At 44.4% G+C, this 20,758-nt stretch overlaps 1 protein-coding gene across 3 annotated transcripts in view; it reads right to left on the reverse strand.

Annotated features, from left to right (window-relative positions):
* Positions 1-1,002: 1,002 nt before the first annotated feature.
* The window catches only part of GATA6 (GATA binding protein 6), a 32,178-nt gene continuing 12,422 nt past the window's right edge, over positions 1,003-20,758 (reverse strand). For all 3 annotated transcript variants that reach the window (XM_086372990.1, XM_086372991.1, XM_086372992.1), the window contains exon 7: positions 1,003-2,416. In XM_086372990.1, coding sequence (XP_086229116.1) covers positions 2,249-2,416 — 168 coding nt within the window. In that variant the 3' untranslated portion in view covers positions 1,003-2,248. The remainder of the gene's footprint in view (positions 2,417-20,758) is intronic.

Here is a 20,758-nt window from a genome sequence, read left to right on the forward strand (position 1 = left end):
ATGGACTGTAGCCCACCAGGCTTCTCTGCCCGTGGGACTTCCCAGGCCAGATTATTGGAGCGGGTTGCCATTCCCTCCTCCAGGGGATCTTCCTGACCCAGGGATCAAACCCACATCTCTTACGTCTCCTGCGTTGGCAGGCAGGTTCTTTAGTGCCACCACACGCCTTATGTTATGAGGAAAATGAAAGCTGGGTAGCTTATCCAAGGTCGCCAAGCTCTCCTTGCAGAGCAGGGACTTGAAATCTCGTGGTCTCACTCCAGACCTCACTCTCTTAAACACCATCCCAGCCCATCATAGGGTATCAGGGTACAAGCTTCACTTCATTGACTTCACTGACTTCTCCCCACACACACACACATCCCAGGCCTGCATCTGGCTTCCAGCAACACCCCACCACAAAAGAAGCCTCCCTTCTCCTGGTTCAGACTGGACCCCACAGACCGGCTGTAATGAGTACACGATTTACAAAGGTGTCATGTTTGGGGAGCCAAAATGAAAGGCTATCATTTTGTGTTGTGAAACAGCCGACCCATGCTGCAATGTAAAAAAAGAGAGGCTGCTCAAATCATTTTCTTTCTTCTGCTGAGTATAAAGACTTTAACTTCACGTGAGCTTGGAGATGTCACCACACTCTGTAAAAGGGAGGAACTAGGAAGGAATTCCTTCTGTCTCTGGGCCACAGAGTATATTTCATTCAGTGGAAAAGAAACTCTGGACTTTTTCAATGTTTTTCAGGCTTGATCCTAAACAGAATGCTTATAATCACAGATAGTGTCATATACTCCTGGGTCTTTTTCACTTATAAAATTGTCCTCGATGCAACGAAAGTGGAAACTTGACACCATGTGGCAACTTCAGGTATAAATCAAGGTATAAAACAGCTCCAAGAGGACAATTCATTGAAAGTCTGTAAGACCGTTTGCAAATATCACATGTGCTTGCTTTATATGAATGTCTATAGCCATACACAGTATCAAAATGAAACTATAAGGGAAGGAATTCACTGTACAGAAGACAAAACAATACCCTTTTTATTTTTAAAACTCTGGTGAAATAGGTTTCCATATGACATCCCATTTTTTAAAAATTAATGTAAACCAACCTGCCTGTGGGTTAGTCACACTATAGAGACTCCATCATGGTGTGTACAGATGCCTAAAGTATTTACAAATGTTATCTGTTAGGTAGTAAAGTTTTGTTGCCATTTTTCCAGCACATATTCCACAGTAAAATAAAGGGCGATACTGGTGTTCTTATACAAAAATTCTTAACAAGTGGATAAAGGCGATTTACCTGAGAGAAGATTTGTTCTTGAAATATTTTTTTCACAACTGGAAATATAGAAATGGGATGTAGTTGTAAAAGAAGCATAAGAATGTCTAAGTTTACATTTTCTTCTTTTAAATTATTTAAGTACCATTAAGTTAAAATGTTTACATTCATTATAAAAAATGTTGTTAAATCTTTTATGCAAATGATTTAACACTGATTGCTGCAACGCAAATTGCACTTTTTAAAAAAATTATTGTTTACATGGAAGAAAAATATCTTTTGTTTGCTACCCTGTTTACAAATTCAGACTGACTTCGGGTCAGTCGCACAATGTGAACTTTGAGAAACGTCAGTCACAGTGTATGTTACAGTTATGATGCAGTCCTGCAAACCGAGTGATATTTTTGAAGAGACCTCAAGAACCGACTCAGCCTCCGGAGGTGTGTACCAAACGAAGGATCTTCTCCATAAACGCGGGGGAAATCAGGGAAGGGGGCTGTGGAAAAGGGGCGGAGAAATTCTGGAATAACCAAAACTGATCAGAAGAAGCACATGATTTGGGGCAATACACATAAAACTTTGGTTTAAAAATCTCTTTCGATATTCCACGGCAGGCAAGGCCCCGGTCGCAGTTCCGGTTTCAGCACGTGGCACGATGGACATCCAATCCCCTGGCCGACCCAGAGACCAGCTGCCTGGAAGTGGCCACCATGGCCAGGGAGGCTGTGGGCTGCCCCAGTCCTTCCCTGGAGAGGCGGAGCCTCTTCTCCCTGGGTCTTCAAGGCAGAGCCCCAGGGGCAAGGCAGAGCAAGCCTCTTGGGAGATTCATCTCTTTCAAATAAAGGCACAGAAATCATGTATCAGAGGAAGATGTCTGGTCAGCATCTTCGGCCCAGTCCGGACTGCTTGCCAAGAGGATCTGTGAAGGCGGTCCCACGGGCCGGCAGCGTCCTCCTCTGGTCCCCACGGCCACTCAGGCCAGGGCCAGGGCGCACCAGGAATCCTGCCTCACCGACGATGTGACTTCGGCCGGCGAGGCCAGGCTGACGCCGATGTACAGCCCGTCTTGACCTGAGTACTTGAGCTCGCTGTTCTCGGGGTTGGCACTGTCCCCAGCACCGGACATCACTGAGCCGCCTGCCTGGTGGAAGAGGGGGACGGAGAGAAGGGGAGAGACAGTTACCGATAAATGTGTCAGGCAGGGCTTCCCTGGTGGGGGCTCAGTGGTAAAGAATCCACCGCGAATGCAGGAGACGCGGGTTCAATTCCTGATCCAGGAAGATCCCACTTGCAGCGGAGCAACTAAGACTGTGCCTCAACTCCTGAGCCTGTGCTCTAGAGCCCAGGAGCCACAGCTACTGAAGCCCACGTGCCCCAGAGCCTGTGTTCCACAGCAAGAAAAGCCACTGCAATGAGACGCCCAAGCACCGAGAGTAGAGAGGAGCCATTGCTCGCCACAACTATAGAAAAGCCATGCAGCAATGAAAAAAATAATAAAAAATATATTAAATTATTATTTTTTAAAAATATGTCAGGGACAGACAATTGAAATGGTAGACTAGCCAGCAGAGCTGCTGACTGGGCGGTGAGATGCCCTTGACCCAACCCTGGTGATTTCAGCTCTTAGAATCAGCCTCCTGCTCATGTTATTAACTCATGGCAGGAACCACCCAGCAAGATTTGCGTGGACACAGGTAGAAAGGGGAACTGGAGGGAGGCTATTTGTAAAAAGTGCCAAATGCTCAGATCTCTGACAGTGAAACAAACCACACCACACAGGTCCACAGGCCCTAAGGATGCCCGCACACTCTAATCTCTGCAAAAGAGAAAGTGCAGAGTACTGCACGTGCACACACACACACACACACACAGCAGAACCATGAGGCTCAGCAGTTCTATTAAAGTCTAAGAAGGAAAAGACACATAGTTCAGCAAGGCCTGATAAATGAAATTGTTGGGCACTGACTTCATGGAAAATTAACCCATGCATACACAGGCTTTAATTCTTCAAGAAGAACAGGTCATGTTTGAAGCAGGCCCCATGATAAAGAAAATGCTAGCATCTTATATGTGTCATTATCATGACAATTATTTCTTGAAGCAAAAGGTCATTTCTCTCAATTCATTCCTTCCATCCAAATTAAAAAAGTCAAATAGCAAACATGATATTATCTAGTAAAATCAAATCAAAATAACTAAAATCATGTTTAGACCATGGTTTGAGAAAACAGTTGCATTTGGCTTTTTTTTTTTTTTTAATTAACCAAATTCACATACTTTTAAATCACTTTGTCTTCCTTCTAAAGCACTGGAGTTGTTTAGTCATTAAGTCATGTCCAGCTCTTTTGGGATCCCATGGATTGTAGCTCACAAGGCTCCTCTGTCCATGGAATTTTTAAGGCAAGAATACTGGAGTGGGTTGCATTTCCTTCTCCAGGGGATCTTCCCAACCCAGGGATCAAACCCATGTCTCCTTCATTGTCAGGTGAATTCTTTCCCACTGAACCACCAGGGAAGCCTGGTATTTCTTCTGAACTTTCAGGGTTTCCATAAACTTCTGTATATTTTTTTTTTTAACACAGGTAGAACATCTTGCACTTTTCAAAGCATTTCTTTTTTATATTCACAAGCCCATTAAATCCTAAAACATCCATCTGTCTGGCCAAGTTGGTGTTACATCCACTTCAGAGAAACACAGGGCACCAGACACAGAACAAATGAATGGAAGTTTCCCAGAGGGTCCCTGACTCCACTCAGGGGCCTGGAAGTGGATGCAGTCTTACCCTCTCCTCTCTGGAGAAGATCTGGTTGGGTCTCGAATCCTCAGAATGACTGTATGGGACCGAGAGGCAGGACTGCAGGAAGTCCGATCATGGAACTTCCCCCCAGCTGGACAGACCAAAACTGGCCCTTCCACAGCTAACCAACCCTTCCCCTCCCTGACAAAAAATGAAGGTTTGTGAAAATCCAGCAACAGCACAACCCACCAAAACTTCTTTTTAAATAACATGAGCTTAAAGATGTAAACAAAGGGCTCCGGGTGCCTAAAAAAAAGGAAGTTTCACAAACTCATTGAGATGTCTAATATTTAAAGTAGGTTCTTGTGAAATAGATGAAATAACCCTGTTAAACAAACTAAAGCTATGGATTTACATACACATACAAATATGGTGGCCTTCCCAGGTGGCTCAGGGGTAAGCAATCCAACTACAATGCAGGAGATGCTGGTTTGATCCCTGGATCCAGAAGATCTCCGGGAGGAGGGCATGGCAACCCATTCCAGCATTCTGGCCTGGAGAATTCCATGGACAGAGGAGCCGGGTGGGCTACAGTCCATGAGGTTGCAAAGAGTCTGACTGAAGCGACTGAGCATGCACAAATATGGTGATTCCTTTTAGAAAACTTCAGCTATAAGCAAGCTAACCATGGATCCAGACTTAACCCCCAAAGAAATACATAAAAGGATGCTATTCAATTATAAAAGGAGTCTTCATTTTAGAAAAGGGCTATCATACAACCAGTAGAGTGCGGTCCCTTGTACACAATTGTCATATCCAGCTTTATATTACCTACCTATTCTCTCCAAAAAGCATTTTCTTCGCATCTATCTGACAAATCTGACTTCAGTGCTGTTTTCTGGAATGGAGGGGTGCCTAGACTGGCCCAGGAAGCAGCTCACCTCAAATGACCAGACGTGCCGTGCTGTCACCACAAGTCACAACCAGCAACATTAGCAGGGCACATCAGAGCCAGACAGTGGGGCCATGAGCCCCAGAGACAGTTGTTCCCAGGTTGAGTGGGGAAACCAGGACAGATACACTCAAAAGTAAGACCGCTCAACAACTGTCATGAGTTTATGACTGTCTGAGACAGGAAGGTGGAACGAGATGTCGGAAAAGGAATTGCAAAGAAAGGATACCTTGAGGACAGCTGCAGACAGCCTGCATGGTGGGACCAGCTTTGGCTTTCCAATTCTTCCCTGGTTTCAGCCACCCACCTCCTGAGCCTCCTCCTCAGGAAACCAGCCCTACCTCAAGTGTGTTCACGACAATTAAGTGAGCTAATGTTTGCAGACGCAGAATCCCTTGCCATGTTAAACATTCCTTCAAGGGAAGCTATTGTTGTGGGTGAGGAAAGGGTGTTCAAAATTGGAAGAATGCAGGATGTGGGGAGGCCTGCTCCAAGACAAGACGGCTGAAAGGGAAGGACATGAAGCAACGAGTCAGAAGAGGTTATGGGAGAGGGAAACTGTAAAGTCTGACCTAGAACTTTCTCAGTTTCCTCACCTGGAAAATAGAAATAAACAGGCAGCTACATCAGGAGATTGTTGCAAGGGTTAAATTAGAATATATAAAGAAAGCCCTTGTCTCTGACAATAGTCAAGACTGAGTGCGTGCATGCTACTATGAAAAGGTGTTAGTTGCTTAGCTGTGTCCAACTCTTTTCAACCCCATGGACCGTGGCCTCCCTGTAGAGGAACCTGGTGGGCTACAGTCCATGGACTTCTCCAGGCAAGAATACTGGAGTGGGCAGCCCATTCCTTCCTCCAGGGGAATCTTCCCAGCCCAGGGATCGAACCTCTGTCTCCTGCATTGCGGGCAGATTCTTTACCATCTGAGCCACCAGGGAAGCCGTATGCTACTCTGAGAATTTTGTTATTGTGGTGAAGGAGCATGGACCTAATGGAATCTCCCCAATGTCATTCTTCACCAGGCAATTTGCAGCCACGGATGGGTGGGAGCAACCCTAAGAACTCAGCTAGAGCTAAGTTCACTTCAACCAGGACATTATTCTAACCATCGATGACAGCTCTCCTCAGAAAGAAAGCCAGGCCCTCCTGCACCCTTTCAAAAGGCTCACTGGCCCTTTATCAAATAAGCTGCATTAAAGAAATATTAATACCCTGAATATTATTCTTACACGTGAACAACAGTCCTAAAAGCTACTATTGAAATGCTATTGTCTTCTTTGTTCAGACAAAAATGTTATATGGCAAGTTATATGGCAAGCAAATCCCAAATTACAGGGGTGATGCGCTCCTGAAAAAAATATCAACTCGTTTGAAGTCAAAAGCAATATCTGTTATCTGTGAGAAAAAAAAATAAAATAAGTACTTGTGCCCAAGGTTTGAGAAACTTAATTTTTAAATGAGGATATACTATTTAAGGGCTTCCCTGGTAGCTCAGATGGTAAATAATCTGCCTGCAATGCAGGAGACCTGGGTTTCATCCCTGTGTCAGGAAGAGTCCCCTTGAGAAGGGAAAGGCAACCCACTCCAGTATTCTTGCCTGGAGAATCCCATGGACAGAGGAGCCTGGATGGCTACAGTCCATGGAGTCTCAAAGAGTCAGACACGACTGACTATCACTTTCACTTATCACATACTATTTAAGCAAGGAATGTGGCAATGCACAGCATTTTTTTCCATGTCAATCATACCTCAATTTAAAAAAAACTGAAATTTTATGTTATGACACATAATGAGACTGTGATGAGATCAGATGGGATAGATAACGCCAGACCCCTCCATCCCTGATTGGCGGGGCTACACTCTGGCACTAGCCTTAGAAGGCAGTTAGCAGAACCCATCAAGAACTTTATACCTTTCTGAGTGCTGTAATTTCACTTCTGGAAATGGATTATAAGGAAAGAATTCAAAGGGAGGGAAAGACGCCCCACAGGAAGACATCCATTACAGGGTTATTATAATAGTGGAAACCATGGAAATAATCTAATGTCTCATAATATGGAGACGGTTTGGGAAAGCAAGGGATATCCACTCAGTGAACAATTATGCAATTATTGAACCTAATAAGATCATGCAGCAAAATGGGAAAAATCCTGTAATGCAATGTTAATTGAAAAACCACAGGAAAGAAATTCTAAATAATTACAACTTATCCATGGGCATACATAGGTATTTCAAGAGAACCCAGGTGAGGAGGTGAGGGACCACCTGAGAGGGCCCAACCTATTATTAGCCATCTACAGCTTCCTTTTGAACATTTTAATGGAGTGGCACAGCGTAGTCTAACTCTGGGGAAGAGTGGAAGGTATCAGGTCTGGAAACACAAGGCACCAGAGCTTGAGAAATGAGCCAGGCTGGACAGAGTCATAAAGTAGCATGAAAAACAGGGAGGAATCGGAATGGAGGGAGGATCAGAAGGGCCCACACACACCCTGAAGTCACCTCCACAACACCTGGCACAGACTAGAACCTGGCCAGTCATGCACGTGTGAAACGCAGCTTCAGGTACCTGAAAACATCACACAGAGTACACAGTTGGGCCCATCAGTACAACCTGAGCTCTTGAAACTGGCATCTAACTGCAGAAGAAGTCTAGAACTGGCATAACTCTCCTTCCTAAGAGACCTGGCTTGTCACGTTGTCATGTTAAGTATCTTCCCCTCACTGGAGATATGCAAGCTGCCTCTCAAAAAGCAGTTTATTATGTTTGCCGGTCGGAGGGATGGGGGAAGGGATAGTTAGGGAGTTTGGGATGGACATGTACACACTGCTATGTTTAAAATGGATAACCGACAGGGACCTCCTTTATAGCACAGGAGCTCTGCTCAGTGTTACGTGGCAGCCTGGATGGAAGGGAAGTTTGGAGGAGCATGGGTACATGTATGGCCGAGTCCCTTCACTGTTCACCTGAGACTATCACAACATTGTTAATCAGCTATGAAAGGGAAAGTCATTCAATTGTGTCCGACTCTTTGTGACCCCATTGACTATACGGTCCACGGAATTCTCCAGGCCAGAATACGGGAGTGGGTAGGCTTTCCCTTCTCCAGGGGATCCTCCCAACTCAGGAATCGAACTGAGGTCTCCTGCACTGCAGGAGGATTCTTTACCAGCTGAGCTACCAGGGAAGGCTCTATAATCGGCTATATGCCAAAACAAAGTAAAAAGTTTTAAAATAAAAGTTAAAAGGAAAAAGAGAGAGGGAATCAGTTCAATTTGGGGAGAAAATCAGAGATAACTTATTATGACCCTGGACCCAGCGCTCATGCACGCGCGTGCGCACACACACACACAGATAAGTATAACTGTCAACCAGTTAAGGTCTTCTCACATCTACTTAAATCCCTGAAAAGATCAGTATGCAGACATCTCGACATCTCAAAGCAGGCACGTCACTAACCTAAACCAGCCTAATCCCCCAAAAGTTCCTGAACAAAAGCAGGAGAGAGCACTCTGGACGCCCACAGCCGAGCCATCCTTCTTCCTCTGGGAGGCAGCCTGGCCAGCCCAGGTCCTGGCTCTTTCTCTGATCAAAGTGCAACCCGAGGGTGGAGCAGAAATCTGTTCTGTGTTTCCACTCCCATCTTATCGGCCTCCACCCTCCCACAGACTGAAAATGGAGGCACTTCCTGTTGAAAGAATGTGTTATCAGCCCCGACCCAGGCCGGGCTTAGCACTGAAAAGCAGGCCAGGTCAGATGGGGGATCCAGAGCAACCAGCCGGACCCCCACGTCCTACAGGAATAAATTAATTTAGGGACAAGTAGCAGCTGCCGACGCGAACACGGAAAATCTCCCCTGGCCTGTGAGGCGACACAGTGATTTCTGGCTTACCCAGACTGTTTCCCCGTGAGAATAAGCCTTTGCTCATTTTCAGACACAGATCTGCAAAGTCGAGGATTTCTGACTCGGTGAGCTCCTCCAGTGGATGCCCAGAGGCATCTGACTCACACTGGGGCTCACCAGAACTTCCCTGGTGGCTCAGTCGATAAAGAGACCACCAGGAATGCAAGAGACCAGGGTTCAACCCCTGGGTTGCGAAGATCCCCTGGAGAAGGAAATGGCAACTCACTGCAGTGTTCTTGCCTGGAGAATCCCCACGGGCAGAGGAGCCTGGCGGGCTCCTGCCTGAAGTCCGAGGGGTCGCAAGAGTCAGACCCAACAACTGTGTCAGTTCTCTCTTTTCCTTTACTCGTCACATAATAGGCCCAGAGAAAGCCTCCTACGGTACTAAAGGAGCAGTCCTGGAAAGGTGACACATCAGAGCAAAGGCAATCCTTAGAAGACAGCCTTTCCAGGAGAATTAGAGGTTCTCTGGCTTGTGAATTATAAATTTTGTTTTTGAGGAAGAAAACCAAAAAGGAATGGGCTGATCTGGAGAAACAAACCCAGCACCCCTGACAGGTTGGGGGAAGTGGGACAGAGCACAGGACTTTGAAGATGACCACACTGCCTCCTCAGCGTGGATTCAGGCTGTCAGCTTCCAGTGTCTGGTCTCTCCTTCCTACACCTCTAAGTAAGCTATGGTTACAGCTATTTCCTGGGCGAGGGGAAGCCAGCCACCCCTCACTGCTAAAGCTGTCTTCTCTTCTAGGGCTTCCCACGTGGCTCAGTGGTAAAAAGCCACTGAGCCAAGCAGGAGACTGTGGATCCTTGGATCAGGAAGATCCCCTTGAGGAGGAAATGGCAACCCACTCCAGTATTCTTGCCTAGAAAATCCCCATGGGCAGAGGAGCCTGGCAGCTACAGTCCATGGGGTCGCAGAGTGGGGCACGACTCAGCGACTAAACAATAATGCAGGTAGATGGAAGAGATGTGGGTTCGATCCCTGGGTTGGGAAGATCCCCTGGAGGAGGGCACAGCAACCTACCGCAGCATTCTTGCCTGAAGAATCTCATGGACAGAGGAGCCTGGTGGGCTACAGCCCATAGAGTTGCAAAGAGTCAGACACAAATAGAGCCACTTAGCCCAGACTGCTTTCATAACCTCTAGGTTAGACCCTGTGGTGCTTCACAGCAGCCTTCCTCAAAAGAAGAAGAAGAAAGAAAAACTAAGTGTATGTTTCAGCAAAAGTAGAAATACCTTCAGATAAACCTTAACTTCCATGGTCATTTCAGTTTGGATGGAGGGAAGAGGGGCCAGACACAAAAGTGACCCAGCTGACGGTTGCAGAGGTAACACGAGGAAGCTACACAAACAGGCACAGGTTCTGTCTCCACCAGGATGTGTGAAAGCCATCCATGGCGACAAAACCGCGAATTCTCCCACAACTGCTCAACAAAGCTCAAGAAGAGAGTGTCACGGTCACCTCAGCCGATGACCCAACTCAGTGTTTCACAGAAGAGTTTATTTCTTTGTCGTTTAGCAAACAAATTCCTTAATGAGAAGGGTTCATCAGCCACCCCCCTGAGCCCTCTTCCCCCTTCCGGGCCTGAACTGGCCGGGTTACATCCATAGGCTAGACGCTGCTATTTTTAAGGAGGAAAAGAATTCTTCTATAGACACACACTACTCTGGGCGAAGAAGCAAACTGTTTTACACATCCGTACACACAAACAGCAAGCATGTTGTGATGAAGGCGTGGCCCCAAGTTTACAAGGACCCTGGGTTTATCAGTAAGAGCCTGATATACTGAAAAAGTTCCTTCATTTTTTCCCCATAGCTTCCAGAATATGTTACGGAAAAATCCGAACTATCTTTTTGGCCAAACTTGTACAAATCTAAATTGCAGGGGAGAAAGGGTTTGTCCCACAACTTGAAGTCACTGGCCTCCTGAAGAAAAGGTTTATCTTCTGAAATGAACCAAAATGGATGACTTTAGTCAAATTCAATGGTAAAAGATCCAGTGGCAAGATAAAAAGCCTGGTGGATCAGGATCTTAACTTTTAAAAATTAGCTATAGGAGCTTGGATGAGCCCCCTGCTCTGGTCTATCTCCGCTAGACAAAATGGACAGCAGTCCATGCACCCAGCAATGTTGACAAGAAAGCATTATGGAAAAAAAAAAAAAAGTAAGCAAGCATTATGAAACTGCTAAGAATCACAACAAATGAAAAATCGTTGCTATCAGGGAAATAAAAGTATTTAAACACAGTTACTTTGTTAACATAATAGCTTTATGTCTCTAAATTCCCTCCATGAAGAAAGTAAAGATTTATGTCTAATGTCTTGGGAAGGAAAAAAAAAATGCCATGCAAATAAAGCACATCACTATCAATTTCCAAGGTCATATTTAAACAGTGCTAGTCTTCTTGAGCTTCAAAGCTGTCTGTAGGCATCTCCCACTTATGCTACACTCTATTCCTAAGGACCAGATGGTGGGAATTATTTTTCCCCTTTAGTAGAGGGAGGAAAACAGGGGCTTTACAAAACCTTGGCAGCTCACTATAGTCACACACAGAGCTGGAGCTAGCGCCTGGCTGCCTGACTATGTCCTTCCAGCTGTTAATCCGTGAACCCAGAGAATAAATTTCAGACCATACTCAGGCTCCACCATGAATCAGATGACTAAACATAATGAGAGCTTTCAATTACAAGTATTGTTTCCCTGGTGGTTCAGTAGTAAGGGATCCGCAAGCGATGCAGAAGAAGTAAGAGACGGGAGTTCAATCCCTGGGTCGGGAAGATTCCCTGGAGGAGGGCATAGCAATGTACTCCAGTTATGGATAGAGGAGCCTGACGGGCTACAGACCATGGGGTCGCAGAGTCGGACACGACTGAAGCGACTGAGCACTTGTTCACATGCTGTGTTTAACAGGATAAAAATATGATTCTGGAGCGTGTGCACCAGCTCTGCTAAAACCATGCCATGCTAACAGCTACCAAAAGGGGCCGTACACCAAGTAAATTATCATTTAAACATCGTCAAGTAATGACTTGGAATTGTTTACTCAAAAGACTCCAAATATCTGTTATTTGTTCAAATATTTCTTAAAATCTAGGGTGAATAAAATCATCTCTTTTCGCTTCAGCTCACAAACGCTTGAGTACTTGCCCTGATGTGGTAGGTAGTCGAATCATGAATGATCGCCTGTGTCAAGACCTGTCTTTGGAGATGCTTTTTAAAATTATTCAAATTTCAGAGAAAATTAACAAATTGGTCTAAACACAGAGCTAACAGATTGTATTTAATTCATATCCATTAGATCTTCATATTGCTAGTAACTCTTTTGGCAGACACCCATGAAATGCATAATAAATTACTTTTTGTTCCAGTAAAGGAATTCATTTTCTTCGAAGATTCATTTAGCAATAACATTTCAGGGCACCCTAAGCCAGATTTCTTAAATTTGGCTGTGTTTTCCCGTAACATTATTTCATGTTTTGTGACAATTTTGTATATTCTTATAGAGGCAGAAGAAAAAAAAATCGCAGAGTATCTGTAATCTGCAAAGAAAAGTTGTGTTCTGAGATGAATCCATCTAACTTGAGGCCATAACAAAAAGGCGACACCCAACCCACACTATTCTTTACCTAGCATTCTAGCTTTCAGATTGTGACAATGAGTCACTTATTAAACAAACCACAGTCCTGTGATAAATTGGGTGGACACATAGGTTACAAACTATTTAAAGAAGGAAACAGCTTTACTGTTTCCTAACAGACATACAGACTCATTGGATATCAGTGTAGTAAGTGTATTTCTAACCACCATCCTCCTCAGGACACAAGCACACAAGAAAAAAAAAGAAAAAGAAAAAACGGGAAGTCTAGAAAAGGCCCTCAAATCAAAATGAAACTATGCAAACTCCACATGCTTCCACGTTCCTTGCCAGGGTGACGTGTGACTTTCTCAGTGAAGGCCAATGTGGTCAGACAGGAACGTGAGTGAGTTATTAGAAGGGGCTGTGAAAGAAGAAAAGAAAGGGAGCCTGGCACGTAAGGAGCGTGAAGATAAAATGCCAACAAAATATTTATGTTCATGGCTTGCAGCAAGTGGCGAGTGGTATATTAATAACTGCGATGATGGGCCGACTCCCTGGGAGCGGTGGGAGACGTCGGCTCCAGCCCCGGCTGCAAGGCGGGCTTGTCTTGTGACCTTATGGAGTCACTCCGGATCCTGGTTTACAAATGAGCCGCTCATAACACCTAAGTGCAACTCTCTCCCAGACCCTTGTGCGAGATTAATGCCTTTTTAACTCTTTTTATTCATTTAGAGAAAAAAAAAATATCTTGGACTATAAACTCTTGGGTGGGGGAAATGGACACTTGCCTCTTTAAGAAATGCTTTTTAATGATTTTATAAAAATTAAATTGAAGGCAATTTGCATATTCTGCAAGTTCCAACTCACTTGGCACTCGCTAAGCACAGGTTTAAATCCCACTTCAAAAGGATTTTGGTACCTCGATCTTGTATTTCATATTTTAAGGGAGACTTTTTACCATCATATTAAGCATGTCAACAACAGTAAACATGCTTACCTATTGTTTTTTTCCTATTACCCAGCTAACAAAGCCCTAGAAATGCAATGGGCTTTATTGATAAGTATATTTACAAGAAAATGTATACAATATAGCTTATATATTTGGTCATGAGCAAATCACTTCTATGGTGCTATTCTCCTAGCTGTACCATCAGCCAAAACTAACCAAAATTAATCATATTTCTTTAAGAAAATGCCATTTCTTCCCTCTAAAGATTTCAACAGTGCGTATACTATCACATATGAATTCAGTGTGCTGTAGTGGTAAAAACACTGACTCTGGATCTGCCAGGCCTGGATCCAATTCCAAGCCCTTCTCTTAATCTGATACATAACCTTGGACCTATTACTGAGTGTCACTCCCCAAAATAGAAAATAGAAAAAGATACCTCATTTGTACAGTGATAATTGGGAATAAAAAAGATACATAAACAACTGGAACATAAAAGGTACTTGGCAGAAGTTAGTCTCCTGCCTTCCTACATCCCACAATCTTACAAACGAGAAAGTACAAGAAACAGAGAAAACTCAAAGCAACCAGCATGATGATTAATCCACTAACACCCGATTCCTGAGTGCCCTAAAGGTGTGTGTGGAACATTCAATGTAAGAGTTAAGCAGGAACTTTGGCCCCCACTTCAGCAGCCTCTTAAATCTTCTCTTTCTGACACGTGAAGTCCTCTGAGTGAAAGCAACTCCAACTGTATGTAGGTCCTTCGTGAATGTTCCTTTCAGCTATCTAACCACTATAAAGATAATTAATAATAATAGAAGCTATAATTGTGTAACCAATCATTATGTCGGGTAAATCCAAAGTGATTCAACTACTCAGGGGAAAAGACAGTGGAATATAAAACTTACTAATAAAGAAAGAAGCTACGTGACTCAAGGGATGTTTTCCAGTTTTCATCATAGAATGCAAATATTAACATATAAAATAAAATCCATAAAAAGAATATAAAATATTAACTTGCCAAGTACCTAACCTTTCTTCAGAGGCCTTATAAAGACATCCAGACAGCCCAAGAAATGTCAGTCCCTAAATCACTACACCTCATCTACGAGCACTTAAGCACTTAACTCTTTCAAACCACTTCTAGCATGAGATTTAGCACCATGCAGCCCAGAGGTATTGCTTCTGACAAGGTCATTGCATAAAGCTGTTACCAAGGAGAGGCTGCAGAGAAGAGTCTCCCCAGGCAGACCGCCTCCCTGAGGTTACACGAGGCAGGAACTGAGATACCTATTCAGCACAGAGAAACTGACCAATGAGCAAGGCCCACCCAAAGGCAGAGAACCAGGCAGAGAGGAATCTGAGGTGCGATCCCCGTGTCTCAGTCTAAGAACGCCTGCCTCTCTCCCAGGAAGCCGTCTATCACCAACCACCAACCACAAAGTGAGGAAATGAATCCCTATCACCAACATGCCCTCCCTAATAGTCTCCATTCTGAAGGGTCACCTGGAACCATCTTGCCCCCAAGGAGTCCCTAGGGACCAAGAAACTAAACATTCTAAGTTCTAAGGTCAGGACACATCACAAATTTCGAGGAGGGAGTTTTCCTTTGTAACTGCGAGAGGAAAACCCTGCTTGTAAAATGTACAAAAAAGGATCATGCAAGCATTTGTTTACATCAATTATCAAAACACGCCCAGTTCAGGATGGTTTAATTGTCAGACTGTAACTACATGGTTGATGAGAAACCACAGCAAGTATTAGAGAAAGTCCACCATTTAGAAATGAATTTAGTATGGACCCTACCTAAGGCTTAATATGGACTTGAAAGCAGTTTGAAATATCTGCCTTCCACCTAATTGATCCATCTCATCTCCTGCTGTTGGCTTTTTACACCCTAAGCTCAGCCATACTGAATTCCTAAAACTGTGCCGTTGAAGAATCATAGCTACCCATGCTCTTCTTCTTCCTGGAGGCCTCGATCCCAATTTTTCCCCTACAAAAATCCTCCACAACTAATTCAGATTTCCTCTCCTCTGTGAAGCTGTTTCCAACCCTGTAGTCGGAATTCACGGCTCCCTACTTTTGACTTCTACTTCGTTGTTCATTTATAGCTTTTTCAAATCTCATCTGTCTGTACATACGTGCTCCCATCACTACCACCACATTATGAACAATTCAATGTCTGGAACCTTGTTTCACTACATGAAAAAACAGTGTCACCCCAGCACAATGTTCCTTCAATAGAACAAGGACTGCAAGCCAAGGGCTACTCAGATAGAGTTTGTGTTTATTTCAACATTATGTGTTCAATGATGACTTCAACATTATATTTGCACTATTAATATAAATTTAAGTAGGCTTTAACTTTTTAAAATAATCATCAACAGAACTACTTTCAGGCGGGCAAAATATGTTCAGTGATTTCTTATTCTCATTGTCTTATTGTTCATCTTCGCACCAAATTAATCCTCCCTGTCCCAAAGAAAATTGAGAAATACCCTTTATCTAGAAATTGGGGGATGAGTTATAAACATATGGCACAAGCATATGTATAATATATACACACACACACTTTATGTATGTGAGTACATATCCAAAGTATCTTCCAGTTTTATAAATTTTTAGTTACAAGTCCTAGAGGGATAGGAATCTACAGAGGCTACTTGTTAAATCTTATTTGGGAATTGCTGAAACAAAATGTTATCATATTTGTCTAATAACAATAACAACTAATACCATAAAAATACAACTCAAGAAATGGAATTCAGTGAAAGATTTAAATATTCCTATAATCTACAGAGAACACAAATGGCAAAGAAAATCTGATGTCTATTCAGGTCCACTAAAGACTCATTTTTCAGTAAATTTACAGATATAAGATTTTACACTGAATAAAAAAATTACTCTGGGGAAATTTAAGTTCCAAAGTCACAAAATTAATCAACGTATCAAAAATTAAGTTCAACACATTTCTCAACCCAAAGAATTCCATACAAGAAATTGATTCTAAAATTATGATCAACACAGAAAAAAATAAGGAAAAATAAGAAAAATGAAAGATAATATGGTCTAGTGAATAATAAGTGTTATATAAATGAAAGCAAATAAATCATTTATTGCAATCACTTTTCAAAAATTCTAAAAGGAACAAGACAGGGGTTATTTTACTACCAGGCTGCGCGGCGGCAGCAACAGGTTTTCCTGTTTTCATAAAGGAGACAAACTGCCCTCCCTCCACCTCCCAAACCACACCACATGGGCACAGCCTGCAACAGAGAAACTGAGTTCTAAGGGAGCCAGGTCAGCGAGCCGATGACCATGAGAAGGAATGAGACAGAAGTCCAGTTAAAACACAACGGAGCATCACTTCTCAGCCTTTTGGCTAAGATCAAGTGTAAAACACAAAGGAGCAACAGAAAGCTAAGACATGCCAAAAAGTCAACAGCACGAAGCTTCAGAGCAGCGCAAAAATGATTCTCCTGTCTCTCCCCCTAGAATATTCCGGTCCAGCCAGATCTGCTCAGGTACCAGGTCCTGAGAGGCCCACCGCTGAATGTGCCCACAGGCGGGGACCTTGGAACGTAAAGAAAGAAGTCCTCTAGGACTGCCTGCTGGTCATCTCCAGCAGCTGATTCCTCAGACGGGAATTAACACAATCAGTCTGATAGGTCTCTTCTCAAAGACCCGACTTCTCTGCTTTAACTCACAATCCTTAAGGAAGGCAGGAGAAGCAGGTATGTAGCCACTGACGTCTCTAAGTAGAGCACGTGACCCGTTGCCTTGTTCCATTAGGAACGTGCCTGTGATCACCCTTCGTTCTGGAGTTTGGCTGTCCCTATTAAACTAGGACTTCCCTGCAGGACTAATTTCCACCCCACCAGTCACAGGGGCCACTGGAGATCCACGGTGCGGACTCATCACCACAGGAGGTTTAAGGGTCAAGCCAAAGAAGGAACCCTGTGCTACAGACCAGATATACCTTTGCTACGGGGATATAGCAACATCCCCTTTACCCACAGCACTCACAAAATCCTATAAGCAGTCGGTCACAACAACAGCTGTCCTCCAACATCATAAACTGAGACCTAAGTGGGAACATGTCACATCTTTGTCAACACAACCGCCTTTCACAAATGCTTCTGCCAGGTGCTCACAGATAACACCTCCAGCAGACTCTTCATGGCACCTCCGCTGCCACAGTGGCCACGCGCACGCAGAACCGGTCAGCCCAGGAGGGTCAAGGCACCAACAAGGACACACCCTGGTGCTCATGGGGCACCACTGAGTCGGCTTCAGTTATCCTTGGAGGGGACACTTTCCATAAGGCGGCCAGCAGGTTGGCTTCTGCCAAGTAAGCCTGCGTCCGCTAACGGCCCCGTCAAGAGGGCACCAAGGACTCAGCCCAGTGTTCCCCGATGGGCTGGCCGTCGGGGAACACCCAGGAGCCCAGGTGCCAGCCCTGGCCGGGGAGGGACGGGTCCTTGGAGGGAGGAGGGGATGATGGGCCATCCTCTCTACACCCCCACCCCACCCCGACCCCCCGCCCCCGGCTCTGGGAAGAGCTGTCAGGACACATTTCTGAGGTCACCTGGGCTCGGAGAACTGCTCTGTCTGGGGCTCGCATGGCTGTCTCCCATGGAAGCTGCCCGGGCTCCAGGAGCGATGGGGACCTTATAGGGAACTGCTCTCCAACTCCCCCAGTCTCTAAAGTACTTTTTTTTTTTCTTTAATACTAAAATCCCTTTGCATCCTGACTGCTAGTGGGAAACTGAGCCTTCCTCTGACGGCACTGGCCAGCCAGCCACCCCCAGGAAGCCGAGATACCAAGGCTGCCTTGGGACCAGCCTCCGGATTCCCAAGGTCCCACTTCCAGGCATGCCCAGGCTAAATCCTGTCACCGCCTTTGCACAGTTCCTCCCCTGGAGGGCAAAATTGATTGGACTTGCAAAGAGTCAATTTTGAATTTTTACATCACAGAACCAGCACGTGAGCAAAACAGATTCCACTCACCACGTTTCTAAAGCCTATTGTAGGGCAAATATCTCTATTTCTGTGCCATTTACCATTCAAATTTAGCTTTTGCCTCACTAAGCTTGGACTGTAGCACTGACAAAAGTGAGCTGGAGCAGGCAGCAACCCATTTTTCAGCCAGTAGAGATAGACCACCGAGGCTGAAATCGTAGCTGGCCCCTCAATGATTTGGAAAATCAGAACACTGTTTTACCTCACGTAAGCCCCATAATTGTGGAGAAGGCAATGGCACCCCACTCCAGTACTCTTGCCTGGAAAATCCCATGGATGGAGGAGCCTGGTGGGCTGCAGTCCATGGGGTCGCTAAGAGTCGGACATGACTGAGCGACTTCACTTTCACTTCCCACTTTCATGCTTTGGAGAAGGAAATGGCAACCCACTCCAGTGTTCGTGCCTGGAGAATCCCAGGGACGGGGGAACCTGGTGGGCTGCCGTCTATGGGGTCGCACAGAGTCGGACAGGACTGAAGCTACTTAGCAGCAGCAGCAGTAGCAAGCCCCATAATTGGCTTCCATGGCAGTTTAGATGGTAAAGAATCTGCCTGCAATGCAGGAGACCTGGGTTTGACCCCTGGGTCAGGAAGATCCTCTGGAGAAAGGAATAGATACCCACTCCAGGATTCTTGCCTGGGAAATATCATGGGCAGAGGAGCCTGGCGGACTACAGTCTATGGGTCACAGAGTAGGACACGACTGAGTGACTAACACACTTTCAAGCTACGTAATTGCTTCTGAGGACTTAGGGCTTAATAAAGGAAATTTTAAAATAATATCGATCTTTTCATTTCCTTACAAGTAACTTCTATTTACCACTTTAGGCCCTTTAAGTTACACGTTAGCCTCTTGTAAGAAAAAAAAAAAGTCCTTCAGCAGCATTCACCTTTATGAAGGTTATAAAGGCAAGAATGTTCTTTAAGAACATGTGTCTGCAACAAATAACAACAGCAAAAGCTTTTTCCATTTTGAAACTCTGAACATGTTTCTTGTTCATTAAAGAACCTCCCTCCCCTATAAAAAGAGCTTGAATTGGAGGATAAAGAAAATATCAAATATAGTTTAAAGCAGTTTAAAAACAGATTACTTTAATGTTTAATTTTTGTTAGTTTAAGGCAGCAAAAATACCAGCTCCAAGGTTCCCAGTTCAAAGACACCTCGGGGGCAGTGGTTTCAATTTCACCTGCGGTGATTGTTCAAAAACACAAATTTCCAAGCCCCACCCCTAGAGACGCTGACTCAGAAAATCCAGGGTGGAGCCCAGGAATCTGTAGTATTTCAAAGTACCCCAAATAAAGCAAAAATCAACGGAAAAAAGAATTACTAAGTAGGGATTTTAATGCTAATATTTCATCCTAAACTAGTCTCAGTGTAATCCTCACCCGGGGCACTCCGGGAAAACCTACCGCCCCGGGCCCGCCTGCATCTCTGAGGGCCAGGGTGCGGCCAGGTCATTTTTAAAGGGCATTCCAGGTAAATCTGGGAAACCCTAGAGTGGGAAAGTGCTCTTCACTTGAGAAAAACTGAGTTTCAATCATGGCTTTACTGAAACTAAGTCTGAGATCTGCACCAAAACTCAGGCATCCTCGTAGGGGTGTGAATCTCTCACAAACCCAGTTGCTCACAGGCTGACCACAAGGCTGAAATAAGCCTGGGTACAATCAAGGAACATTATAAGAAGGCAAGGCTGCCCAGCCCAGCAGAGGACCAGCAGTTAGGTGAAGATCAGTGAATACAGCAGCATGTGGCTCATGGTGATGACGTTTTGCTTTGGGTAGATGATTTCCAAAAAAAAGAGAAAAAGGGAAAGAAGGAAGAGAAGAAGAGAACAGAAAAGGCTGGAGTCAATAAGATTTGTTGTTGTTTAGTTGCTCAGTTGACTCTTTTGCAATCCCATGGATTATAGCCCACCAGATTTCTCCGTCCCTGGGATTTTCCAGTCAGGAATATTGGAGTTGGTTGCCATTTCCTTCTCCAGGGGATCTTCCCAACCCAGGGATCAAACCTGCAGCTCCTGCGTCTATTGGCAGGCAGATTCTTTACCACTGAGCCACCAGGGAAGACGTTGATAAGATAAGCAAAAGCAATTTAAATGTCATGGGCATTGGGAAATATAAAACCATTGAGCTGTGCCTGATCTACACTAGAAATATATAGATATATAGATATACATACATATGTACGTATACACACACACACACATATATAAACTCAGATAAAAACCTGGAAATAAAACAATTTAAAGCACTTCAAACCCAAACTTCTTGCTTTTACTTAGGTTAATTCAACCATAAAAAAATGATATAGATCTTAATTAAGAGGTTTGTAAAGTAC

Source organism: Bos grunniens, chromosome 24 (assembly GCF_055505025.1).
Source record: "Bos grunniens cultivar Pamir isolate PY7600 chromosome 24, Bosgru_T2T1.0, whole genome shotgun sequence".
Taxonomy (NCBI): domain Eukaryota; kingdom Metazoa; phylum Chordata; class Mammalia; order Artiodactyla; family Bovidae; genus Bos; species Bos grunniens.